Genomic DNA, 27,791 nt, shown 5'->3' with positions numbered 1-27,791 from the left:
AAAAAATACCAGAAGACGGGATGGTAATTTAAAAGGTGATGGATTATGCAGAGATGGAAAACTAGAAGGGAAGGAGGATTCGGGCTATTATAAAATATGGGAGAACTTTTATAATTGGCTAAAAGAAAGAAGGATAAAAGAAAAGAAACTATACAGAAAGACAGTTTAAAAGATTAAAATTTAAATTTCTAGAAAAGTAAGTAAATATGTAAATATGCAAAACAATACGTTAACTAAAATAAGCTACAGTATATATCTCTGATTAAAATTCTGAATGAGATGGAGATATAAATATCCCAAAGGTATGTTTTATTTACGTCTGTTTCCCCCCCCCCTTTCTTCTTTGTTGCTTTTGTCTTTCCTTTTCCTGTTTTTTTTGTTAGTACTGTATTTATAATGTTTATACAAATTTATTGAAAGTTTAATGTTGTTGCTGTTTACAATAATAATAATAATAATAATAATAATAATAATAATTTATTAGATTTGTATGCCGCCCCTCTCCGAAGACTCGGGGCGGCTCACAACAATAATAAAAACAACATTATAGTAGAACAAATCTAATATTAAAAAACATATAAAACCCTATCATTATTTAAAAAACCAAACAACACATTCATACCAAACATTAAAAAGTATAAAAGAGCCTGGGGGAAAGGTGTCTCAACTCCCCCATGCCTGGCGGTATAAGTGAGTCTTGAGTAGTTTACGAAAGACAGGGAGGGTGGGGGCAATTCTAATCTCCAGGGGGAGTTGATTCCAGAGGGCCGGGGCTGCCACCGAGGAGGCTCTTCCCCTGGGGCCCGCCAAACGACATTGTTTAGTCGACAGGACCCGGAGAAGGCCAACTCTGTGGGACCTTATCGGTCGCTGGGATTCGTGTGGTAGCAGGCGGTTCCGGAGGTACTCTGGTCCAATGCCATGTAGGGCTTTAAAGGTCATAACCAACACTTTGAATTGTGACCGGAAACTGATCGGCAGCCAATGTGTTTTGTTTTTAAAATTCAATTAAAAGATTTATAGGCCACCCTTTTCGTGGACTCTGGGCAGCTCACAAGAATAAAAATACATTATGTACCTTTTTTGCAGTGGTCATTAAGCGAACGCCACAGTTATTAAGTGAAGTCATTCCCTGTGTAGCGGGTTTTGTGGGAAATACCGTATTTTCCAGCAAAACATTGTAAATTGTGGTGATCATGGAACAATGCAAATGGCTGTAAATGCAGGCTGGTTGCAAAATGCCCCAAATGTGGTCACATCCCTGGAGGGTAGATGTCAGACCTTCACATTTGTGTTATAAATCCCGTTTGTGGTCTGTCAGAACTTCATATGATCACTATGTGACCAGCCGCATGTCAAAGACTATCTGAAAACCTGCGCTAATCAGATATGTTTGATAATCCCAATAACTATGAATTCTGGTGGGAAGGGAGCTCAAAAATAAGTATTCGCTATGAATCCCTCTTCCTCCCGTGGAATAATTTGTCCGATAGTAATTTAGACTCCTCCCCTGATAAGATAGGGGCTATTGCAGACAGGCTTCTGAGAAAGAGGATATGATAATAGAAAATATCTAGTAAAAATATGAAATTATGCAAGATTTGTGGCGGGTTCCAAGTAATAAATCCATAGCAAGATTCCGAGGCATGTAGATTCTTCAAAAAAATCCTTTTATTTGGAATTATAATACTGGCGCATGTCTGGTGAAAACAGACTCTCAGGTCTCCTGTGGTTTTCACCTAATTAAAAGTAAATGTTTCCCTGCTTTCACTCAGAGATTAGAACCCACTCTAACTGAAGGCTGAAGACCTGGTTCTGCCAGCAGGCCTGGGACACCCAGAGCGGGATAGAATCCATTAAATGGCTTGTGTGATCTGCTGTTGCGGAGGGGAAGGTGATGATTGTATTATATTAATTTATATTATACGTATTATTATATTAATTTATATTATATTATTATATTAATTTATATTATATTATTATATTAATTTATATTATATTATTATATTAATTTATATTATATTATTATATTAATTTATATTATATTAATTTATATTATATTCTTTTTATTAGTTTTATTGTTTTAAATCTGGTTTTATATTCTGTATATATTCTGCCTATGTGAATAGGTAGCGATGTAAGTTCAATAAATACTTTCTCAAAACAATCAGTCACATGGTCCAATCACAGAATGGGCTGGCAGCCGGGTGGCATCGCTCTGCCATCTTCCGACCAGGTGTGAGAATGTCCTTGGTTCCCAAGAGAAAATAGGTTGTTTTGGCTATATGTTCCTCTCTATCTCAATTTCCCCCTCCCTATCCCTCAACTCCAGTGTGGGCAACATTGAAGTCATCAAAATGGCTTTAATTAGGTCAGCTTCATGGTTGACAATTTGTTGGAAATTTTTGAATATGATTATATTATTGTTTTTGGAATTTCCTCTAGTATAATGATGGCGAACCTATGGCACAGGTGGCATGCGGACCATATCTGCTGACATGTGAGCCGTTGCCCTAGCTCAGCTCCAATGTGCATGTGTGGGCCGGCCAGGTGATTTTTGGTTCACACAGAGGCTCTGGGAGGGCATTTTTTACCCTCCCTGGCTCCAGGGAAGCCTTTGGAGTCTCGGGGGAGCGAAACACGAGCCTACTGGGCCCACTAGAAGTTGGGAAAGAGGCCATTTCTGGCCTCCAGAGGGCCTCCGGGGGGTGCGGAAGCTGTTTTCGCCCTCCCCAGGCATTGAATTATGGGTGGGGCACTTGTACATGCACAATAGCGCTCATGGACGCTCTTTCCGCACACGAGGAAAAAAAGGTTAGCCATCATCGATCTAGTAACTTGATGTGTCATAGAAGTTATAGTAAATAAAACATTAATGAACTATACCCAGCATTAACAATAAAAAATCCACAAGTGAAGAGAGCACAGCAGTTTTGCTGGTGACAACTTCTTATAGCTGCATATTACAATATCTGACCCCAAGACAGTGGTACCTCTACCTAAGAATGCCTCTACTTAAGAAATTTCTAGATAAGAACCGGGTGTTCAAGATTTTTTTGCCTCTACCTGAGAACCATTTTCTACTTAAGAACCCGAGCCCGGAGAAATTTCCCAGGAAATTTGAGAGCGGCACAAAGGCCCGGACAGTTTCCTGCCATTCCCCCTTTAGTCCCGGCCATTTCGGGCTTTCCTGGGCCGCCAGAGGAGCCTTTCGGTGGTGAACAGATTCTGGGCGCTTGGAGAGGGAATAAACCTCTGCCAGCGCCCAGAGAAAAGAAATGCTCTCTTCGTGCTGGACAGCCCAGAATGAACGGAGTATTTTCCTTTCTGTAGGCGCTTGGAGATGGAATAAACCACTTTGCTGTGGTGAGTCCCTTGCGCTGCCTCCCATACACCCAGTGTGAAGTTGCCTCCTGGAGCATCTGGGTGTGGGAAGGCAAAAGGAGGCGCTTTGCCCCAGCCGGATCAACTTGGCTTCAGCCAAACCGAGGAGTCACCACAGTGAAGGAAAGGCGCCGGCTACAAAGCGAGCAGGCAAGAGGAGAGGGGAGCCCTTCAGCATGGGAAGGAAGAGGAAGCAGGTAGCAGCAGCAGCAGTAGATGCCTTTCGGTCAAAGGAGTGGGAGATTCCCCCCCTCTCGCCCGACTGGGTTTCTCTGGCACAGTATATAGGAGGCAGCCTTGCGCCGGGTATATGGGAGGCGTGTGCTCCTCGCCGCCTCAGAGTCCCTCTTTTTTTTTTTAAAGCCTTAAAGTTTTGGATTTTTTTGATTCCCCTCACCTCACCTTCTTCCTTTGGCAGCGACTGCCCTCCTCCTCTTCTTCTTCCTCCTCCCACCCAAATTCCAAGCTTTTATTTCTTTCCTAATGGGTTTGCAGGCATTATTTGCTTTTACATTGATTCCTATGGGAAAAATTGCTTCTGCTTACAAACTTTTCTACTTAAGAACCTCGTCAAGGAACAAATTAAGTTCTTAAGTAGAGGCACCACTGTATTGTTATCATTTAGATATAGGTGTCTATGAAATCTAAAAAATATGGTGCACTAAAAAGTATGTTTTATCTTGGAGTTCTGAATTCCAGCCAAAACAAAACCTGGATCATTTTGATTTCAGGTTTTGCCTGAGAAAGAATCTGGAAGAATAGTGCAAAATGATGAGGACAAGGCTGATGCAAGTAGTACTGCTACTACTTTCTTTCTCTTTCACATTCCCATATCACTACTGTTCCTTTCCTTTAGCTGCCATATGCCTGCCCAGTCCATTTCCCCATCTTCTCTGTAGCATCCTCACATATCTGTCTCCCCAATCTTCCTTTCTCTTAGCTGTGATTATTAGTTCTTAGTAGGTTGCCTGTTCACAAATAAGGAAGAATTCATCTTGGTAACCAGGGAAGGGTTCCAACAAGAGTATAAGAGTTTACTATATAGATCTCTATATACTGTGCTATACTGTATTTATTAAGGGGCGTACATAAGTGCACTCTTGTGCCTTTCGTCCCATCCAATTGTCTTTCCTTTCTCTCACTTATCATATATATTTTCTTTCTTTCATATATCCTCTCCTCTAAGTTTACTTTACCCTTATATATATTACTACATGTCTATTTTTCTTCCTATGTATTTGTGTATTGGACAAATGAATAAATAAATAAATAAAAAATTTGTTCAACCATTTTGACTATCCCTGAGCTTCTAGGGCAAGAAGGCAGATGGAAAGATGTTAATTTAGGCTTGAGAGACTTCCCAGGTTAGGTAATTCCAAAATGATAGGTAACATTTATGAATAGCTGCAGACTTTGCTTCGGATTCGAACTCCAAGCCCTAGTATTGTTAGGAGCTAAGTGAAGCTTATTTTGCTTTTCCATATCCAGCATTTCTAGTTTAAGAGGCATTGTAGTTTGATCGCACTCAGGGTCTGGTTCCAGATTAATAATAGGAATTAGCCAGAAATTATTACAGGAACCAGGGACATTGTGTAAAGTTAAAGTTAAAAGAAAATTAAAATTGCTAGCAATCACAAGGTTCTTGAAGTAAACCAGTCTCCACCCAGAGGATGGCATTTGGGACATTTACATTGAACCTTTCCAAGGATAATATTAAGTGTGTACTGTATATCTAACAATTTTTCCATGTACTATAGAATTTAGCTTCAAATAACTAGATAATCACAAGTTTTCCCCTTTTACCTGGAAGAAATTCAAGATACTTGAAGCACATTCCTGTGTTACCTCCATTTGAACTTGGATTGTCTTCTTGCTTGGGACATTGAAAACTTCCCCATCTCCTACATTTAAAATATTAGATCTGTTCCATCATAATGCCTGGTGCATATGGATGAAGTGAGATTAAAATAAATTGTTAAAATCATATGTAGTGCTTTGGATTACCTATCCAAACTACTACAGGGGTCTTGGATTCTGCATATGGAAACACATCAGCTATTAGAAGCAAGTGAGAAGTGTGGAAAGCCAAATAGTTAACAGTCATTCTAGAAGTACTGCATTTTGCGAACAATTTTTTTAAACTGGAAGACTTTATATTATAAAATTAGGATATAACTTCATTTTCATTGTGCTTATAAAAAAAACAAGTACCCATATGGCAAGTTTTAATCACTTTAAAATAAGACTTTTAGTGGAATCTCAGTGTGAATAAGACAGTTCTTTAAATCCACAGCTGAGCTGCAGGTCCACAAAGAATTTGAATGACTATAAAATAAAAGGATTTCAGATTTCCCATTTAGGTCATGTTATGTGCTGTCTACCTGAATAAAGCTTATGTAAAAGCTTGTCTTAGGAGATTTGTATAAAAACTAGCTTTAAAAAAGTATTAAGACCAGGGTTTTATAGTAACAACATGCATTTAATATGTAGATGTGTTCCATCAGAGTTTATGACTAAACCTCAGTTTATTCATATAGAAAATGGGATTATTTTGTAAGATTTTGGATCTAATGAAGTAAACTATCATATGTAATTAGCTGGCACGTTATGTATACTTAAGATCCATGGGCTGCTTGGTTAAAGTTAGCACAAGGGCATCACACCAAAAAATTCCCTTATTGTTGTTTTCTGTATTTAATAAAGGGCTGGTTTGGTGTTAGGAGTGTTTTTAGAACCCTTTACTCAGGCTGCAAAAGGGTGTATTTGACGGTGCGGACGATGGTGCGGCTAAAGCAGCCAGGCTCCTTTTGCCTGCACTGAAAGTTATGCCATTGCCTATGAGCCGCTCTCTTCAATACACTGTACTAGAGCAGCAGTTTCAGCCTCAGAGCTGTACATCCCGCCTCAGCCATCTCTCTTCCACTCATTTTTACATTTGCGCGCCCTTTCAATCCCAAGTGACGTATCTCCCGCCGCGGCCAATCAGCAGCCTCTTCTGGTCAGGACAATGGAAGGTGTTCCTCCAACCGGCTTAGCTCCTGCCTCGGCGGCAGCCAATAAGAAGAAGCCTGTGTTGAGAGTAATGTTACCAGTGCCGAGAAGAGTGAGGAGGCTGCGTATCGATCCAGCTCACAGCCATTGCAGTGCATTGGACTACATACTAGATCCAGGCAGCCTTTTGGGTGGCCAGCGCGAGCGTGTTTGCGACTTGTTTGAACTGCGGTTCTTGAGTGTACGAGAGTGTGGCACAGGGTAAGTATATTTGCGGGTCCTCGGCTTTTAAAGCAAAGGCAGCCAGCCGGAGTTGAGGCCGACGCTTCCCAAGCCTGGCAACGGCGAGGGGTTGTGGGGTGCGAGGGGGGCAGGATTCGTTTCCCTCACACAGCCACACACACACACACACAAAAGGGGGGAAATAGGGCTGGGGGACCGAGCACACACTTTTCCCTCGTCACCTCGGGGAGGCGGGAAGACGGTTAAAAAAGTCATTAAAAAAATCAAAACCTCCTGGGGGAGTTTCGAGAAGTGGGGTGAAAAGAGACCGTAAATCGTGTAAGCAAACCCAACCCGCCCCCCCCCCTTTCCTCCCCACGTCGTGTCCCCCCCCCCCCCCCAAAATCCTCACAGTCACGATAGGAATCGGCGCCGTTTAAATGGTGGGAGGACGCGAGGAGGACCTCGATCCGTTTTTTAAAAAAATATTTATTTCGCCCCGGCGGAAAGCGGTTCCAAGTGTGCGAATTAAGCTGCTTACATAGCACGGCAAGCCATTGCTGCAGCGTCTGTTGAAGGGTTGGTTGGTGGGGGGGGGGGGGGCAGAAAAAGCGGCAGACTCTCCATACGGACGCCTCGGTCGGTCGGTCGAAAGGGGGAAAGGAAGGGGGGGGAAACCCCAAAATGGGGGGAGTGGGCGCGGTGTGTGTGTGAGGCGGGGTGGAGGAGAAGGAAGGAGGTCGCCTCGCCCGCTAAGGGGGGAAAATAATAATTTTAAAAAAGCCCCCGCGATGCCGAATTGCAGGAGCGTTTCTGGGCGTTGCTGGCCTCAGGGCGATAAATCACCTCGGGAACTGCGCTTGCTGTAACATGGCTGACGAGAGCCGTGTGGTAAAGAGAGCCGAGAGAGAGAGAAAACAAGGCGAGAGGAGGCTGGCTTTGCGCGCAAGGCAGAGGAGAAGGGGGAGGCGCGCGGGGAACGGGCGGGCGGGGCCCCAGTTCAGGGGAACTTTTTCAAGGCGCCTTCCTCCCCCCCCCCCCTCTCTCGCTCTCTTTTTCCCGGGCGAGGGGAAAAAAAAAAAGAGCGCCGGCGACCGTTTTTAAAAGTCCAGCTCGGCCGCAGGTGAATTTTTTTTTGAGGGGGGGGGGCGCTTCCTTTTTTTTTTTCTCCTCAGGCCCCTCACCTCAACAACAGCCCTCCCTTCGCCCCGGACTTTAAAAAAAAAAAGGCCAAACTGAAATGAAGGATGTTCTGGCGGGCTTTATAGGAGAAACGAGACACTCCCCCGCCCCCCCTCCTCTCGTTGCAATGGCAGTGTGTATGTGCGCGCGCCCAGAGTACAGAGCGCACCGACACGCGCGCGCACGCACACACAAAGGGAAGGAAGGAGCCATATTCTTTTGACGAAGCAGCGGCCATTCCGAGAAGCGGCGTCTCTCTGTCTCTCGTTTCCTGATGCAAAGGCAAAACGGGCGCGCGGGCGGGCGCTTCTTTTAGAAAGGCCGCTTTTTAACACGGTCGGGCAAAAGAGCTGGCGGAGGTCCCTCGTGCGCCCGCCCGCGGCGGGCCCGAGCCTTTCCGCCGCTGCGGAGCTTCCGCCGGGCTCATTTCGAGGGGACTTTCTCTCATCGGCAAGGCGTTTCGCACAAAATGGAAGGAGAATCGCCGACGCCGCTGCTGCTGCTGCTGGTGACCTTAATAAAGCGAGAAGCCTGCGCCATTGTAAAAAAGAAAGAAAAATCCGCCTGGCTTCCCCCCCCCCCCCCCCGGTATAATTTATTTAATCCGACTATTATGCCGCCCAATGCCAATAGCACATGGGATTTTAGAAGGGATTCCTTCAAGCTATACGGGGGTCTGTGTCCTTGTCAAAGGATACCTAGTTGTTATTAGGCGATTTTTCCCCCCTCAACCTTTTTTTTTAAAGCCCTCGTGATAACTTCACTTTACCCATAATGTGGACTTCGCGTTACTTTATCCCACAACCTTTTAAAAAAAATGACACGCCTCGAATACGTTACTTAATAAACTACGTTAATAAAAGTATGTTTCAAAAACGTTTGCTGTGTTTTTTTCTGTATTGTACTTTTAAAAGTGCTGTGTGTTAGGATGAAAATTAGCAAAAAGTTTTAACATGTATTAGACACTTTTCCTATCATATGTTTTATGTCCATGTGTTTGGAAATAAAATTTATTGAAAATAACACTTTCTTACCATAAGGCAAATGTATATTTCTCCTTTTTTTTCCATGTTTTTTTAAACTATTGAATTCCAGTTACTCAGATTTATTCCTGGGAGGTTTTTCTGACCTCTATTTCCATAAAGGTACAAGTACTTGGTTTTTGAGTCTTGTTTTACCTGACAGAAACTTTAGACTGGACATGTTTAGTTAGAAAAATAATATTTTTGTGTCCACAGGCCAAACTGTTAGGAAATTGCTTTTGTAGCAATACTGGCCAGAACACTTTATTTTCATACTTAAACTGTGCAAAGTAGTGGTTCTTGAATACAGTACCTAAGAAAACTCAGAAACAGTATTTTTGTTTCTTAAAAGAGAAGTTTAATGCAAATAAAAACCATTTAAACACTTGAACAAAATTCTTAATTAAAATTATACACATTAACTTGAATATTGCCAGATCAAATTTAAGGTCTATCTAGGAGGAAACTTCTGTAGTTATATTTTTAAGCCCTTGTCTAATTCACGCTGGGGTTGTTCTTTATTGCTTTACTAACATCCTTTTCTAAGTATTGGTGGCAACTTAGAACTCAAAATTGTTTTAAAGGAGTAGGTCTCTTTTTCCCTCAATTATAAAAGCCTGGAGAAGTACACATGTAATTTTATTGTCTATGTATTAGGTAAAATAATGATGGAACTTCTCTTTTTTTTAAATCACAACTTTCCTAACCAGTTTTAATAGTCCTTATAAGCTTGCTTTGAAGTGGCACATGGAAATTCCTGTCTATATGTGCTCATGGTGTGCTTATGTGCCTGGTAAGGTCCATAATACACGATTCCCCTCTGACACAATGTTGTAGAGCTCAGGAAAAAAAAATTCACATAATCCAGAAAATATGTAAATTATTAGCATGTCAATCTAGTTTGAAAACCTCTAGAAATGTTGTGGCTGCTTTTAATCTGCCAAAAATATTTTGGCATTTTAAAATGTGGCATGCCCCTTTCCAGACAGTGACCTGTTTCCATCTGTTGGTGAAATTGGTTGTTGCACATGAAATTGGATAATTTAGTACCAATTTACTATTTGTGATTAAATACCACACCATAAGAAGGTTGTGTAAAGGACAATGTTTTTGCATGAATATCGTGTGGGCGGGTCTCATATGAAAGGTGGTTAAAAACATGGAAGAAGAAAAGAAAAAACTACAGTACTTGATATGTAATATAGAAAATAGCTGGGGCAGATTTTTTTCAAGTGAATACATACATACTTGTGCATGGAGAGTTGTTTTGGATTATACAAGGGTCGCCCAGAAAGTAATGCACCACATTCCCCCCCCCCCCCAAGCTTACAGTAGTGGTATGAAACTTTAGATATACGTTATTTGAATTGTCAGGAGTGTGTGTAAATTTTGCATTTCTTCAGACAGCATAGCTGCAGCAGTATTTCGAAATGGCATCTGTAAGTGATGTACGTTACAAGCAGCGTATCGTCATTGAATTTCTCACTGCGGAGAAAGAAACTGTTGGGAACATTCACAAACGTTTGTGTACAGTTTATGAAGAATCTGCAGTCGACAGAAGTACGGTTAGTCGCTGGGCACAGAGAGTGAGGCCATTAGAAGATGGTTCGGCAGAGCTCCAAGATTTGCAGCGTTCGGGGAGACCAGCCACGGCTGTCACACCTGACAAGACGCAGCTTGCTGATGTGCTCATTCGTGAGGACCAACGTATAACAACTCGGCAGTTGGCGCTGAAGCTGTCAATCAGCAAAGGAAGTGTGGATGCAATCATCCGTGCTCTTTATTACTCAAAAGTGTGTGCACGATGGATTCCGCGCTCTTATGGTGGACCACAAATCTCTCAGAAAAACAAGCTATGTTTGGCAATTTAGTTTGAAGAACAAAAAATTCTGAACCAATTTAGAAAATATTTTTTCTCTAGGGCTTAGTATCAACTTATGTATCATAAAATTTATAGTATGTGTACACATTTCTTGTAGTTAAGTAAAATGTATTTTGAAACTAGTTTAATATTTTGTGATAATTTGTGTAATCTCCAAATATGATGACAACTGCAACACCAGGAACCTAATATACAGTATATGCTGTCTTCTGAGATTCTCCTTATGTCGCCAGAGGATTTCCCAATATGTGCTATAGATTTGCATACAATATTTAATTTCTAGATCATAAAACATTTCCTAGACTAAGGGCTATAGTTGACCTTTGTTATCCAGGGTCACATTTCAAAAGATAGTGGGCGGAAGACATAAATTAGATATATATTCTCAGGTCGTGTATTCTAGTATTTACCTTTTGTCAGAATGGAAGGGTTTGGGGCTTTGCACATACTTAAAGAGCTAATGCATTTCTAGGCTAGATAACAATCAGAGAAGGTTTGATTATAACTTTAAATACTCCTCAAGTTAGATAAGAGTGCAGCTTTATCTCAATGTAAATTTGACCATTTTTAATCAAATTGCTTATTATGCAATACAAAATAGTTTTTGAAATAGTTTGTCAAGCATTTCAATTTGTCTTTTAGAAATCTTCAAAAATGGGCAAAGGTGATCCTAAAAAGCCAAGAGGTAAAATGTCCTCGTATGCCTATTTTGTGCAAACCTGCCGGGAAGAGCACAAGAAGAAACACCCAGATGCTTCAGTGAATTTCTCAGAGTTCTCAAAGAAATGTTCAGAAAGGTGGAAGGTACTATTTCCTAAAATAATAATACAAAGCATGCTTACATTAATATAATCTTTAAAATTATCATTTTTGATTATTTAATTGTCATTTAAAAATACCTTTATTCATAAGAGGTTCCATCCCAAACTAGAAGGGAAGTGAGGATAAGGATGCTTCTATTAAGGATGTTTTCTGCTCATGTTTTATATGTGTAGACTATGTCGGCTAAGGAAAAGGGGAAATTTGAAGATATGGCCCGAGCTGACAAGGTTCGTTATGAAAGAGAAATGAAAACCTATATACCCCCAAAAGGAGAATCAAAAAAGAAATTCAAGGATCCAAATGCACCAAAGAGGCCTCCGTAAGTAGATTTTTATAGTTTGTATATACGTAGTAGTATTACACTGATTTAACAGTTGGAAAATAGTACTACACTTATTTTATGTCCTGTTGTAATGTACTATTTCTGAATAATGCTAATTGTTTTGAAGGTGCTATGCAAAATTCATTTGTTAAACCTTAATTATTCTGTAAACTTATTTTCAGTTCGGCATTTTTCTTATTTTGTTCTGAGTATCGTCCAAAAATCAAAGGAGAACATCCTGGTCTTTCTATTGGAGATGTTGCAAAGAAACTTGGAGAAATGTGGAATAATACATCTGGAGAGGATAAACAGCCCTTTGAAAAGAAGGCTGCTAAACTGAAGGAGAAATATGAAAAGGTAAATTACAAATCAATTTTAACCTAATAAAATTGGAATAATAAATTCCAGGCAATTATTATCAGGAGTATAGCCATATGTTTGTACATTTTTGCTGCAGTGTAGAATACTTGCTCTTTTCATATTAGAATTCCAATTTGGTTGAAAAAAGTCATTGCATTTAGTCTTTGCTTTTTAGTGGAATGGGAATTCAAATCTCACCTTGGTTATTGTGACTTTGGGTCAGTTCTTCTCAACCTAACTCACCTCACAATGTTGTGGGGAAAATAGGAAGGGATATTAGGTATATTTGCCACCTTGAGTAATTTGTAAAAATAATGAAGGCAGAATTTAGATAAAATATATTTTTTAATGAAGCTGGACTATTAGGAAGACTAGTGGTAATTTTTAGAAGTAATTTGGACTAATTACATCTAGTAAGCAACTTCAATAGATTCATAATATTAGGACTTTACTGCAGGTTGATTAATGTAAAATATTAGGATCTGATCTTAGAAAATGTAAAAGAAGTCCTTATTGAATTATCACAATCATAATAGGAGTTTTATGAATTTGGAACGTAAATTTATGGTACTGCCAAAATATATAAAACCACTTTTAGTTGTGGGATTATAACACATGTTTATTCCCAGGTTTCAATTGCGGCTAGGGTGGGACTGAATAAAATTACAAATGATGATTTATGAGTTGAGCATCAAGACTTTAGAGCACTCAGAATATTTCTCAATATAAAATACAATTTAGAATATGAAAACATAGAGTTGGGACAAAGGGGAAAATTTTAAAAAAACAGATGAAGTGATGAATTAACAGGACTGGCTTATTGGGTTTTACTATGCAGTTCAAAGGAATATAGTTTATACATGCTGAAGGTGGCACCATCCACTCTTTAAGTGAAGTGTGTGAAAAGTTGAATTCTTTTATTTAAACTTCATTAAGTGTAACCTCAACCAGGCTTCTGTGACATCCAAACATGTTTTACGCTCAAAATTACAATTTTGACTGATTTGCTTTGAAACTCAATAACTATTGATCCCATTATAAACAAGAGTTAAAATTCTTTTTGCTTTTTAAACCAAGGATATTGCTGCATACCGAGCTAAGGGAAAACCTGATGCAGCCAAAAAGGTAGCTCCTAAGCCTGAGAAAAGCAAGAAAAAGAAAGAAGAGGAAGATGAGGATGACGATGATGAAGAGGACGACGATGAAGAAGAGGAAGAAGAAGAGGAGGATGAGGAAGAAGAAGATGATGAATAAGTCTTTCAGATCAGATTTTCTTGTCTATAAAAGCATTTAACCCCCCTGTACACAACTCACTCCTTTTAAAGAAAGGAAAAAAATTAAGCATAAGGCTGTGTAAGATTTGTTTTTAAACTGTACAGTGTCTTTTTTCCTTTTTCTTTTTTTGTATAGTTCAAAACTACCAGATATGTCTTGGTAGACTTGTCCTTTAGTGGTATCTCAGTGGCCACTAATGTTGCCTAGTACAGAGTGGGGGTTGTAAATTGGCATGGAAGTTTAAAGCAGGTTCTTGTTGGTGCACAGCACAAATTAGTTACACATGCAGATGTAGTTTATTATTCACCTTGAGTTGTCTGCCTCATAAAATAATAGTTGTTCTGTTAACTAAATACCACTCTGTAATTGCAAAAGAAAAAAGAAAAAAAAAGTTGTAGCTGTTGACATTCTGATTGCTTCTAAGTAAATACATTTTTTAAAAATTTAGTATTGTTGTCCTTTTAATAGGTGCCCTTGTAAAGTCAACATTTCCCTTTTCCCCCCTCTGGAAACTTTAACTTTAGTTTTTGCCAGTTTGGGATCACATCAGAATTTTGTCTCTTCATGTAATATGTTGATAGAATGATAACAAGAGCTTTGAGCAACATGCCCTATATAATCATGATAGGGTAGGAAATAAATATATACCGGAATATGCAAAACATGTTTTTTCCCCCATGTAACTGGTCACAATAAAAAAAAATGTTCTTAACCAATTTGTATTTGCTCAGCTTTTGCTATGTACAATATTCTACTGAGTTGTATAAATTTGCCAGTTTTGGAAGGATGAGAATTAAAATACCATTTCTGTGGCATGAAATACTTCCACGAGAAAATAATTTAGGATGCTTCTGCAACCACTAAGTATATTCTCACTTTGATCTGCGAGGAATTTACATGTATGACTTCATTGGCTAGTAGTACGTTGAATTTGCAAAATACTTTAATACAGAAGAAAGTACTCTATCTAAGCAGGTAAAGTTAAATACTAAATTACTGTAATCCTTTTAGGATACCATGTCAAGTAATGATTGTGGGCTTTATGCCATGGATACTCCTGGTAGTAAACCTCCCACAATAAAATACTTTACTTTGCTAATGTTTTTATAAGTGATACCATTGATTGATTTGTATAAATTCATGTTTTCAATCCACTACTAGTTTTAGCCCATTTTCAAAATTTTGTATTGTCTCAAATTAAAAAATGAGATGTATCTTTTTCTGTTATCTTTTATAACATTTTTGATGTCTGCCCATTTTGTAAGTTAAAATAGCAGTAGGGGAGAAGTACATTTTTTCCATTTAGCTGTGAAATGCAACATGGTATTCCAACAACCTCTGATTTGATAGATTGCTTTGAAAACCAAAGTTAAATTTTTTGCATTTTCAATAAAAATGCTGGCAGTTATGAACTCGGCGGAATAATCTGGGGATTGATTGAGAATTCTGTAGTTATGAAATAATGGTGCCAGTGTTTTAAAAATAGCATTCTTGTAATTTTACACACTTTTTTGATGGAGTATTGTTTTGTTATACAATTTTGACTTTTAAGATTCTTACTTCAATTTTGCATTTGTTTATGTATAACCTCAGGAGAATATTGAACATCTGATTTCCTGGTTGATACTAATAAAATAATAATTACAGAGGTTTTATATATTTAGTTTAAGTTATTTTACTTAAAATAATTTTCATTGATTTAAAACACTCCAATATACCTATACTGTTTGAAATAAGCAATATTTATCATTAACGTGCAATAGTATTAAAAATTACCTCAAATATAAAAAAACTTTCAATGAAGGCGTTTCATGACCACATACATCGCTTCAGTGGGTCTGCAGTTTATACCAAGCAGGTGTCTTGTGGAAGAACAAAAAATATTTTATGTAATTTCTAGACCAGTGTTTCTCAACCTTGGCAACTTGAAGATATTTGGACTTCAATTCCCAGAATTCCCCAGCCAGCAAATGCTGGCTGGGAAATTCTGGGAGTTGAAGTCCAAATATCTTCAAGTTGCCAAGGTTGGGAAACACTGTTCTAGACAATGTAAGCCAATGAATATCAGTTAAGAAATAAGATTCAAGTCAACATTTCTCCAGATAGCTAAATATTTCATTCCGTGTTAATTTTTAAAACAAGTTTGATTCTATGTAATTTCCCTTTGCTCCAGCAGCTTTTTCACTTCACCTTTAAGAGAGCCACCAGCTCTTATAAATACTGACATAAGGGATAAGTGGCACTTGCTAATCAAGTAATGTAAATAAGTAACCCACTTAAGAATATTGAGAAATCAAGCAACATTTTGATTTCCATGGTTTTATAATGTAATTATCCCAATTATGCAGACAGTAAACTATAGAAAATTATTTTAATACTGAAGTGAAAGGATAAATTGTGAAAAGGTTTAAGACGCCTGTAACAAGTTTTTGTTATAAAATGTTGGAGGTAAGGCACCTTTGTAAGACTAGATGTAGTTGCATAATAGCAGTAAAGTCTGGATTTTAGTGTTTCTCGCAATGGTGTTCAATTAAACTATGATTAAGCTAAGCATATCTTGCAAATACCTGTAGGACAGTGGTTCCCAACCTTTCTAATGTTGCAACCCTTAATACAGTTCCTCATGTTGTGGTGGCCCCCAACCATAGGTCTAGTACCAGTTTTCCCAACAGACCTTTAAACTGATTGGCGGGAAGGTCAGAGGGACATCAAACGCCTGATTGGATTGTAAAAATATGTTCCAAGGTGCCAGAATGGAAGCTTTAGTTCCTAACACCATGGGAAATTTCTGTTCCCGTGAACAGAGTCAAGCTGAATCAGGCCAAAGCCCATCGAGTCCAGCATTCTGTGTCACACTGGCCCACCAATTGTACATGGGGATCTTGAGCAGAAGGAGAAGGCAAAATCCTCCCTTTCCCTTGACCCCCAACAAATGGTGCTCAAGGGAATCCTGCCTGCCTCGAGGCGGCACTTGGACATCCGTTTCAATAACCATGGATACACTTGGCCTCCATGAATTTGTCTAATCCTGCCTTCAAGCTATCAAGGCTGACAGCTGTCACGAGTTCTGGAAGTGAATTCCATAAACCAACCACCCTCGGGGTGAAGAAATGTTTCCCTTGATTTGTCCTCGCTTTCTTACCTATGAGCTTTAGGGTGTGCCCCCTCGTCCTAGTATTGTGTGATAGAGAAAAAAAATTTCTATCCCATGCATGATTTTATACACTTTGATCAAGTCACCCCTTAAACGCCGTCTTTCAAGGCTGAAGAGACCAATGCGTTGCAACCTGGTTTCATAAGGGAGGTGCTCCATTTCCTTGATCATACTTGTTGCCCAGTTTTCCAGTTCCATTCCAGGGTCTTAGGCGACCCCCGTGAGACGGTTGTTCAACCCCCAAAGGCATCCCGACCCCCAGGTTGAGAACTACTCCAGTCTTTTCAAAGTGCTATTTTCTGACAATGTAGCCCCAGGCATTTTTAAAACACCTTTGATCAGATTAAGTTTTGGGAAATGTACCCTCTTAGTGTCTTGAACAAATTTCAGGTCTTCAATATGTAGTTGGGCAATTTTCAAAATCTAAAGCTGATTTTCAAATTAAAAGTTTCAAAAAGGTTTTTGTAAAGATTTCAAATTTACAGTAATATTTTAGCCATTCTTAAATCACGTAAGAGGTAAAAACTATGAGGGCCTTTCAGTGGCAGCAACTGAATTCAGTGATCCGTCATTTTTTGCGGAGGATCCGTTTCAAGACCACCTATAAAAAATGAATTTCCGTGAAGTAGAGGAAAGATATTTTTTAATGTATTTAATGAGCATTTGGATTTTTAAAACCCACCCTTTGCATTAAACCAGTCATTCTATAATGTTTCTCAGCTGGAACTACATGTGATATCCTACCAGTTTCTTTAATAAAGCACAGTAGTACATAGAAACATAGAAGTCTGACGGCAGAAAAAGACTTCATGGTCCATCTAGTCTGCCCTTATACTATTTTCTGTATTTTATCTTACAATGGATATATGTTTATCCCAGGCATGTTTAAATTCAGTCACTGTGGATTTACCAACAACGTCTGCTGGAAGTTTGTTCCAAGGATCTACTACTCTTTCAGTAAAATAATATTTTCTCATGTTGCTTTTGATCTTTCCCCCAACTAACTACAGATTGTGTCCCCTTGTTCTTGTGTTCACTTTCCTATTAAAAACACTTCCCTCCTGGACCTTATTTAACCCTTTAACATATTTAAATGTTTCAATCATGTCCCCCCTTTTCCTTCTGTCCTCCAGACTATACAGATTGAGTTCTTGAAGTCTTTCCTGATACGTTTTATGCTTAAGACCTTCCACCATTCTTGTAGCCCGTCTTTGGACCCGTTCAATTTTGTCAATATCTTTATGTAGGTGAGGTCTCCAGAACTGAACACAGTATTCCAAATGTGGTCTCACCAGCACTCTATATAGCGGGATCATAATCTCCGTCTTCCTGCTTGTTATACCTCTAGCTATGCAGCCAAGCATCCTACTTGCTTTCCCTACTGCCTGACTGCACTGTTCACCCAGTACTGTAGAAGAATTTTATGAATTTTTAATGGATTTAAATTTTTTAATGGATTTAAGCCCCCTTTGAAAACCCGTGAAGTAGCGAATCTGTGAAAGTTGAACCGTGAAGTAGCGAGGGATTACTGTACCTGTGAAAATAGCACCTTCTGTCTATATCCTTGGAAATAAGTTTTGAGAGATATTTTGTCCCCCAAAGTGAAAAGTTTTGCCATTTATACTAGTACAGTAACTGAATACCATTCTTACATAATTTTGTTTAATCACTTGTGAGGCCATAATTCAGACTTGTAGTAAGTGCACAATTATTTTTCTATCTGGAATCTGAATTCATTATATGATCATAAATTGTAGCATTCATTGGGAAATGACTTTTTCTCTCTTGTCTGAAGTTCCTTTTCTGTCTGAATAGTTCCAAAAATTAATTGTCATCTCTTAGGTTGTCATTTTCTGCTATTTTTCTCAGTTCTGCAAAGAATGATCTGATAACTTAAACATTTCCATGTCTTGAAATGCACACATGTAGACATGCGCACACAAAAAGTAACCAGGTAGAGCTTTAATCTCCAGCATCTTATTTTTTTTTTGGGAACCATATACTGGACACCAGCTGGGCTTGAGTTTATATTCCAGGATGTCTCCCTTTGTGCTGATGCTGAACTGCACTTGTGTTTATCATAGTTATTTTCACAAGGAGCTCTTTGCATTATAGTGGTGATTTTATAAACCTGAATAATTTAGCACTGCTAAAATTAAAATATAATTTTTAGGAATGAAAGCTTTAAACTGAGGAAACCAGGGATGGGTTTCAGCTGTTCCATGAGAGAATTTTGCAAGTGGAGATGAAGGAATCTGGTGGATATTTCAATATTTCTTGCATATTTTGAATCAATTTGCTAGTTTAACAAGAAATAGCTTCTTATGTTACAACATTCCTGTTTAATCTTCCAGACCAGATGTCTCTCAATTGGTCACAAGCGGTGCACGAGAATCCGTTTATTAGCCCAAGAGACATACAACTTTTGATACATTAATAAGAAAAGTCTCTAAGGAGCAATTTAATTGTTAACTCTTCAAAAGACATCCAGGAAATTCGTTAGTAATATGCTGAACCCCCCAGGCAAACCTGTTTGCCCACCCCATGCCTCCTATAGCTGGCCTTGGATAGCAACTTTGCAGTGGCCTCACTGATGCACCCTGGGGATACAGATTTCAATATGCAGTATCTCCCTTTACATGAGGTACCAGGGGCGTGAAAGATCATCCCAGACTGGGCAAGAGCTAAGCCCTACTTGCAGGCTCTCTCAAAACTTTTGGGATTTAGACTGAAAAAATTCAGCTCTCTGTTCAGACAGGGCCGGAAAAGGTGGGGAGAAGCCTCCATGGGGCCTCTCTAGGAATCTGGGAGGAAACAGGGCCGGAAAAGGCGGGGAGAAGCCTCTGTGGGGCCTCTCTAGGAATCTCCTGGGAGGAAACAGGCTCCACCCTCCCTGTGGCTTCCCCAATCACACACATTATTTGCTTTTACATTGATTCCTATGGGAAAAATGGCTTCTTCTTACAAACTTTTCTACTTAAGAACCTCGTCACAGAAGGAATTAAGTAGAGGAACCATTGTATTGTGGTGAGTACTGTACTAGCAACCTGTTAGGAGGGCTGCATACCACCCAAAGGTTGTAAGTTAAAAGCTCCTCCTCTTGCCCTTAATCTTGATACTGAGGCAACAGTGTTCTTTTTTGTTTTTTAACATATTCTGAGTGCAGGTGCCAATTCAAGTCGAGGCTTAGCTCATAGAATTCTTAGGAAACATAAAGTAAGAGAAAAACAGCACATTCATGCAGCTAAAGGTTTCCACCTTGTATTCGTGTGCCATATTTAATAAACAAAGCAATGATTTATTTATTTATTTTTGCTTCTCGTGGTTTTTCGGTCTGGAAAAAATCGCATTACAACATTATTAAGGCCCTCTAAGGAATCTCTGTAAAATATGGCCTGCTTTTTATCTGGGCCTGCTTGCAGGAAGAGGTGGTGGTTAAAAGTAGGTATTGATTTCTTTGTAAACTTAATATATTTATACGTATATAAGTTACTATGTATGTATCACATGTTTTTGCTGAAGATATATTTACATTCACAATATCAAGATTTGTCTCCTAGTTAAATGTTAAATCTAGGTTCATTCATTCATTCATTCATTCATTCATTCATTCATTCCTTGTGATTTGATTTTGCCCAACTTGAATTGGCTGAATCATTCTTTGAAAATGTCCATACCGCCAGTATCAGGTTCCTATCCCGTATGGGCCACATTGCGCACTAGTAGCAAAAATAAAGCTATGTGAAGCTCCGCGTCTTGGGCAGTACGTGCACAGTTTGGGTCCCAGTGAGATTTTGCTTCTGTACATGTGCAGAAAGCAAGATCTCACAAGGGGAAGCGTGTGTGTGCAAGATTTCGGCCATTTTCTTTCTTTTCTTTTTTTTAAAAAAAAATACTGTACAGTGTTCCCTCACTTTTCGCGGGGGATGCGTTCTGAGACCGCCCGCGAAAGTCGAATTTCCGCGAAGTAGAGATGCGGAAGTAAATACACTATTTTTGGCTATGAACAGTATCACAAGCCTTCCCTTAACACTTTAAACCCCCAAATTGCAATTTTCCATTCCCTTAGCAACCATTTGGATTAAGAATCAACATCTTATATATACATTTTTATCTATACAGGTAGTCCCCGGGTTACGTCGTCCCCGACGTAACCCGTTTCAAGAGACCAACAGCCAGTCTTTCTTGGCATTGAGTTGCTGCAGCCTCCGAGGCTGCCCACCACGGAGAGAAGATATAGGAATAAAACATATCAATGAAAGAATAGAAGAAGAGATATAGGAATAGAAGAAAGGTATAGGAGATATAGGAGAGCAATAGGACAGGGGACGGAAGGCACTCTAGTGCACTTGTACTCGCCCCTTACTGACCTCTTGGGAATCTGGATAGGTCAACCATGGATAATCTAAGGGTAAAGTGTTGGGGGTTTGAGGATGACACTATGGAGTCCGGTAATGAGTTCCACGCTTCGACAACTTGGTTACTGAAGTCATATTTTTTACAGTCAAGTTTGGAGCGGTTAATATTAAGTTTACATCTGTTGTGTGCTCTTGTGTTGTTGTGGTTGAAGCTGAAGTAGTCGCCGACAGGCAGGATGTTGCAGCATATGATCTTGGGGGCAATACTTAGATCATGTTTAAGGCATCTTCATTCTAAGCTTTCTAGGCCCAGGATTGTAAGTCTAGTTTCGTAAGGTATTCTGTTTCGAGTGGAGGAGTGAAGGGCTCTTCTGGTGAAGTATCTTTGGACATTTTCAAGGGTGTTAATGTCTGAGATGCAATATGGGTTCCAAATAGATGAACTGTTATAAATTGTACATGTATATATATAAACTATATGTGTATGTACACATGCTCCCATACGCACGCATAGCTCTTCTAAAATTATACACATTCAACCTCATTTACTGTGATAGGAAAAACATATCTAGAGCACAGAAGGAGGGAAAAAAAGAGGGGGGAATCAAAATTTTTCTACCGGTTCTGCATACCTGACCGTACCCGTAGGAGCCCTTCGCTGATGTCTAGGCATTGAGAGAAACCGTAAAGTAGCTATTTCCCCACAAATAACCTCATCACCTCGAGGCTCGACTACTGTAATGCTCTCTACATGGGGCTACCTTTGAAAAGTGTTTGGAAACTTCAGATCGTGCAGAATGCAGCTGCGAGAGCAATCATGGGCTTTCCCAAAAATGTCCATATAACACCAACACTCTGCAGTCTGCATTGGTTGCCGATCAGTTTCCGGTCACAATTGGTTATGACCTATAAAGCCCTTCATGGCACCGGACCAGATTATCTCAGGGACTGCCTTCTGCTGCACAAATCCCAGCGACCAGTTAGGTCCCACAGAGTGGGCCTTCTCCGGGTCCCGTCAACTAAACAATGTCATTTGGCGGGCCTCAGGGGAAGAGCCTTCTCTGTGGCAGCCCCGGCCCTCTGGAACCAACTCCCCCCGAAGATTAGAATTGCCCCCACCCTCCTCGCCTTTCGTAAGCTCCTTAAAACCCACCTCTGCCATCAGGCATGGGGAAACTGAGATACTCTTTCCCCCTAGGCCTTTACAATTTATGCATGGTATGTTTGCTTGTATGTATGATTAGTTTTACAATAAGGGTTTTTTAGTTGTTTTAGTATTGGATTTACATGCTGTTTTTTATTGTTAACGGCCCCGAGTCTACGGAGAGGGGCAGCATACAAATCCAATAAATAAATAAATATATAAATATATAAATATAAATATAAATATAAATACTGTATAAATATAAATATAAATATAAATATAAACAAACACTGAGAAGCAAAAGGAAAGATTCTAAGCTTGGCTGCTTTACTTTTCCCTTTGTATAAAGTTTTTCATGTATGGAATAATTTAGAAATGGCTGTCTGAAATGGTCTGGTCTGGTCTTGTCTAGCTCACCTCAAGCCGTTTCTTTATGCTTTGTGTATAAAGCAGGCAACGGGCCAAGCAATTTGCCGAAAGGTAGCTGTTTAATCTTTCTGAATAAAAACTTTGGGAGGGGCGAAACACAGCACCTTAAAGAACCTTCTCTGTAGACTTCAGTCATCAAAAGCTTACAAATTCATTCGTGATTGTAGTGACAAATTAGCATGAGTAATATACCCTGTATAAAAAGTAGGAGCCTATGCCATAAGGAATCAGTAATATATATTGCAACCCATAGTTTGATCATTAGAACCAGAGTCACTGGCATATAACAATAATCTGTGTTTTTTCTAGGTGTCTAAGTCTTCTCTGCTGTATTTACTGCTCTGATAAACGTTAAACACGTTAAAGCCAGTAAGCCATGCATCGAACTAATGTCTACCATATTTTTTGGAATATAAGACGCACTGGAATATAACGACTTGGACGAGGGAATAGAAGAGCAACTGATCAAATTCGCAGACGACACCAAGCTGACGTGGGTAGCCAATACCCTAGAAGACAGGCTCAAATTACAGAAAGACCTAGACAGACTAACACAGTGGGCCCACACCAACAAAATGATGTTTAACATCGACAAGAGCAAAGTCCTTCACCTAGGCAGAAAAAACCCCGGAGAAACCCCTCTTAGCAGTAGTGACTGCAAAAGAGACCTCGGAGTCTTGGTGGACAATCAACTAAACATGAGCCAACAATGTGCAGCAGCAGCTTAAAAAGCCAACACAATCCTAAGCTGCATCAACAGGGGAATATACTCCAAGACCAGGGAAGTCTTAATACCACTGTACTACGCCCTGGTCCGACCGCACCTGGAGTACTGTACAGTGATCCCCCGATCATTGCGAGGGTTCCGTTCCAGGACCCCTCGCAATGATCGGTTTTGCGCGAAGTAGCGCTGCGGAAGTAAAAACACCATCTGCGCATGCGCAGATGGTGTTTTTACTTCCCAGCAGCGAGGAGCCGAAGATTGGGGTTTCCCCCCCGCCCACGCAAACTCCTCGCTGCTGCCACGCCCGCCGCTCGCCCGCCCTTCGCCCGGCCACCCGCCGTTCGCTTGCTGCTCGCCCGGCCACCCGGGTTCGTTTGGCTTCGGGACATGCCGGCGGCGACGTTTTAAAACAGCCGCGCGGCTTCCCAACTGAGTCCCGAAGTTCGCCTTTGACTTCGGGACTCAGTTGGGAAGCCGCGCGGCTGTTTTAAAACGTCGCCGCCGGCATGTCCCAAAGCCAAACGAACCCGGGTGGCCGGGCGAGCAGCGAGCGAATGGCGGGTGGCCGGGCGAAGGGCGGGCGGGCGAGCGGGCGAGCCGGGCGAAGGGCGGGCGAAGGGCGGGCGAGCCGGGCGAAGGGCGGGCGAAGGGCGGGTGGCCAGGCGAAGGGCGGGCGAGCGGCGAACGGCAGGCGAGCCTGGCGAAGGGCGGGCAAACGGCGGGTGGCCGGGCGAAGGGCGGGCGAGCGGCGAACGGCGGGTGGCCGGGCGAACGGCGGGCGAGCGGGTGCTGGGGGGGCTTCACCCTCCCGCCAGCAAGAGGGGGAAGACCCAGGGAAGCCGCCCAGCAGCTGATCTGCCCAGCGCCATCTACGCATGCGTGCCCACAGAAAAAAAGGGCGCGCATGCGCAGATGGTGTTTTTACTTCCAGGTTCAAAAATCGCCATATAGCCATTTCGCAATGATCGGGCTCGCAATACCCGGGGGATCACTGTATTCAGTTCTGATCACCACACTTCAAAAGAGACGTTGAAACTCTGGAGAAGGTGCAAAAAAGAGCAACCAAGATGATTAAGGGATTGGAAAGCAAGACTTACAAAGAGAGACTGAGGGAACAGGGCATGGATAGCCTAGAGAAAAGGAGGGCCTGAGCGGACATGATAGCAGTCTACAAGTATACGAGGGGATGTCACAGAGAGGAGGGGATCACTTTATTCTTAAGGCCGGACGAGAAACAACGGCTGGAAGCTGACCAAGGAGAGATTCAACATGGAGATAAGGAGGAACTTCCTGACGGTCAGAGCGATCAACCAAGGAACAACCTACCAGCGGACGTTGTGAACTCCAACACTCTGGACATTTTTAAGAGAAGATTGAACTGCCACTTGACTGGTGTACTATAGGGTTCCTGCTTGGGCAAGGGGTTGAACTCGATGGCCTTCATGGTCCCTTTCAACTCTAACAATAAATAAATAAGACACACCTTTTTTTTAAAAAAAGAAAAAGGACACACCTTAGTTTTTGGGGAGGAAAATAGGGGAAAAAATCAGCTTGCCAGGTATTCATCTGGCTGGCATCCTTAGTCTGGTCAACTTCAGCACATTATTTTATCCCCTGGTTAAGGGTTTAAGAGAGAGAGTAACAATGAAAGAGCTTGCAAGCCAGTAAAAGCTAGAAACATCGTTAGCACCTGGAAAGAAACAGTCTGAGCAAACGGTGCAAAGACCTAGGGCTTGGAAAACATTCTTCACAGAGAGTAACAATGAAAGAGCTTGGGTACCTTAATAGCACCTGGTTAGGGCTGGAAAGAAATATCTGGAGCAAGTAAAGCAATTAAAAAAAAAACCCTATAAAGACAGGGTTTGGAATACATTCTTGGCAGAGAGTAACAATGGAAGAGCTTGCAAGCCAATAAAAGTTGGGAACATTGTTTGCACCTGGTTAGGGCTGGAAAGAAACATTTGGAGCAAATAGAGAATGGAAAAAAAATCAAAGACAGGGTTTGGAATACATTCTTGGCAGAGATTAACAATGAAAGAGTTTGCAAGCTGGGAACATCGTTAGCACCTGGTTAGGGCTAGAAAGAAACTTACTCAGAGCAAGTTAGAGTAATAAGAAAAACCCTGCAAAGACTTAGGGCTTGGAAAACATTCTTCACAGGAAGAAACAATGAAAGAGCCTGCAAGGTAAGAGCTGGGAAGATCGTTAGCAACTAGTTAGGGCTGGGGGAAAAAGTTACAATCAGAGTATAAGACGCACCCTAATTATCAGCCTATTTTAGGGAGGAAAAAGATGTGTCTTATACACCAAAAAATACAGTAAGTGGAAATGTTCATCCACAATTTTCCAATTGTATTATTTCAGATTTAATATCCAAATTTATGACAGGGCCAGCAGTCTTTTTATGTGGGAAGCATCGTATGCAATTTCATGCATTGCTGCAGGCAATCATATACTGTACTGTATAAATTACATGTTACTATTAAATGTATTTAATAAACAAACAAACAAAATACATTTGTTTTAATTGAAAGGACTTTCATCTTAAATAACATTTCATGGGTGGCTTCAAGATTAATTTCTCCTGACCTCTCTTGGATTATTGTTCTTATTGTTATTTACTTTTGAAGGTAAGTGAGCTCACTTAAGGTGTCATGAATGCTAAATGACTTTAGAGAAGGTTGCTAATCCTTAATATATGAAAATATTGCATAAGTGTCTTTAAACATTTTTTTTTGACTATAAGATGCTGCCTATTAAATGGATTGGGTCATAGAAGATATAATAGTTTATCCCACATTGAGCAAATATAACATTTGTACTGAACTTGCTTACATAAAGTGCTGAATTTGGTGTTCTGTAGCAAGTTTTAATGAAAGAATATCAGGAGAAAAACAGCATGGGTTTTCCAAGGTATTGCAATATATTTTATCTACATTATAGTTCATTGTGTATCTGTATGTCTTTCTATTCACTTACATACTTACTAGATTTCTGGCTAAAGGGCATGTTTTTGTAAATGTACAGTGGTACCTCTACCTAAGAACACCTCTACTTATGAACTTTCCTAGATAAGAACTGGGTGTTCAAGATTTATCTCCTGGGAGGAAACAAGGCCGGAAAAGGTGGGGAGAAGCCTCCATGGGGCCTTTCTAGGAATGTCCTGGGAGAAAACAGGGCCAGAAAAGGCAGGGAGAAGCCTCCGTGGGGCCTCTCTAGGAATCTACTGGGAGGAACAGGGCCGGAAAAAGCAGGGAGAAGCCTCCGTGGGGCCTCTCTAGGAATGTCCTGGGAGGAAACAGGGCCAGAAAAGGCAGGGAGAAGCCTCCGTGGGGCCTCTCTAGGAATCTACTGGGAGAAACAGGGCCGGAAAAGGCGGGGAGAAGCCTCCGTGGGGCCTCTCTAGGAATCTCCTGGGAGGAAACAGGCCCGGAAAAGGCGGGGAGAAGCCTCCGTGGGGCTTCTCTAGGAATCTCCTGGGAGGAAACAGGGCCGGAAAAGGCAGGGAGAAGCCTCCGTGGGGCCTCTCTAGGAATCTCCTGGGAGGAAACAGGGCTTCCACCTCCCCGTGTTTTTCCCAATTGCACACATTATTTGCTTTTACATTGATTCCTATGGAAAAATTGCTTCTTCTTACAATCTTTTCTACTTAAGAACCTGGTCATGGAACAAATTAAGTTCATAAGTAAAGATACCCCTGTATTTTGCATTTAAAATATGACCAGTACATTATAATAAACATTTTTTTATTAATGAGTTCCAAAACTTTTAACAGCTAAAAAAATCCATAGTTAATGGATAAAACACATTTATTTTATGGAGATTATAGAAGGAAGGTTACTGTTTGTTGTATAGTTTACTGTATCCACATATGAAAAAGAAATTTTCAAATAGAAGTACTGCAGGAAGTTTGCAGGAAATGCAGAAGGAAATAGCAAGAGAGCAGAATGACCTTGCACTGTTTTAAATGCAACTAAAGTACTTTTAAAAAATCTCTTAGTCATGATTGCATTTCCTGCCACATCTTTTACAAAAAATGAAAGCTGTTAATTGAGCAGAGAAAATTCACAATGAAGAAAAACAACAGAAATATACAATCTTTTTTTCTAGTTTTCTTGTACTGCCTAATCTTTAAGAAATCATAATTATAGTTTTAGTTAATTTATTCCTAAACATCTATGCAAAACAAGTCTAACTAAATTGTATTTAATTAAGTTAAAACTATTTGTAAAACTTTTGTATAATTAAAACCTGGATTTAACTTACTCAAGGGGCTTCTTTTCAGCATAGGTTTCAGTAACCGGCCAAATTCAGCAGAATGAATGGGTGGCATGTATAATACCATATTTTTCGGTGTACAAGACATACCTTTTTCCCTCTCTAAAAGAGGCTGATAATTAGGGTGCGCCTTATACTCTGACTGTAGCTTTTTTCCAGCCCTAACTAGCTGCTAACGATCTTCCCAGCTCTTACTTTGCAGGCTCTTTAATTGTGTCTCTCTGTGAAGAATGTTTTCCGAG

The 27,791-nt window shown here is 40.4% G+C and overlaps 1 protein-coding gene across 1 annotated transcript; it reads left to right on the top strand.

Annotated features, from left to right (window-relative positions):
• Positions 1 to 6,432: 6,432 nt before the first annotated feature.
• Positions 6,433 to 15,117, top strand: HMGB1 (high mobility group box 1). The gene is made up of 5 exons (XM_070749850.1): positions 6,433 to 6,636; positions 11,326 to 11,487; positions 11,679 to 11,824; positions 12,010 to 12,184; positions 13,265 to 15,117. The coding sequence occupies exons 2-5, from the start codon at positions 11,338 to 11,340 to the stop codon at positions 13,439 to 13,441; spliced, it is 648 nt and encodes a 215-aa protein (XP_070605951.1). The 5' UTR covers positions 6,433 to 6,636; positions 11,326 to 11,337; the 3' UTR covers positions 13,442 to 15,117.
• The last annotated feature ends 12,674 nt before the right edge of the window (positions 15,118 to 27,791 follow it).

This window comes from Erythrolamprus reginae, chromosome 4 (assembly GCF_031021105.1).
Source record: "Erythrolamprus reginae isolate rEryReg1 chromosome 4, rEryReg1.hap1, whole genome shotgun sequence".
In the NCBI taxonomy this organism is placed as follows: Eukaryota; Metazoa; Chordata; class Lepidosauria; order Squamata; family Dipsadidae; genus Erythrolamprus; species Erythrolamprus reginae.
Note: the sequence above shows the minus strand (reverse complement) of the source record. Positions and strands in the feature narration are given on the sequence as shown.

Coding starts and splice junctions, on each gene's coding strand:
- HMGB1 (XM_070749850.1), top strand. CDS start 11,338: ATGGGCAAAGGTGATCCTAAAAAGCCAAGAGGTAAAATGTCCTCGTAT. Junction 11,488..11,678: donor AATGTTCAGAAAGGTGGAAG/GTACTATTTCCT, acceptor TTATATGTGTAG/ACTATGTCGGCTAAGGAAAA. Junction 12,185..13,264: donor TGAAGGAGAAATATGAAAAG/GTAAATTACAAA, acceptor TTTTAAACCAAG/GATATTGCTGCATACCGAGC.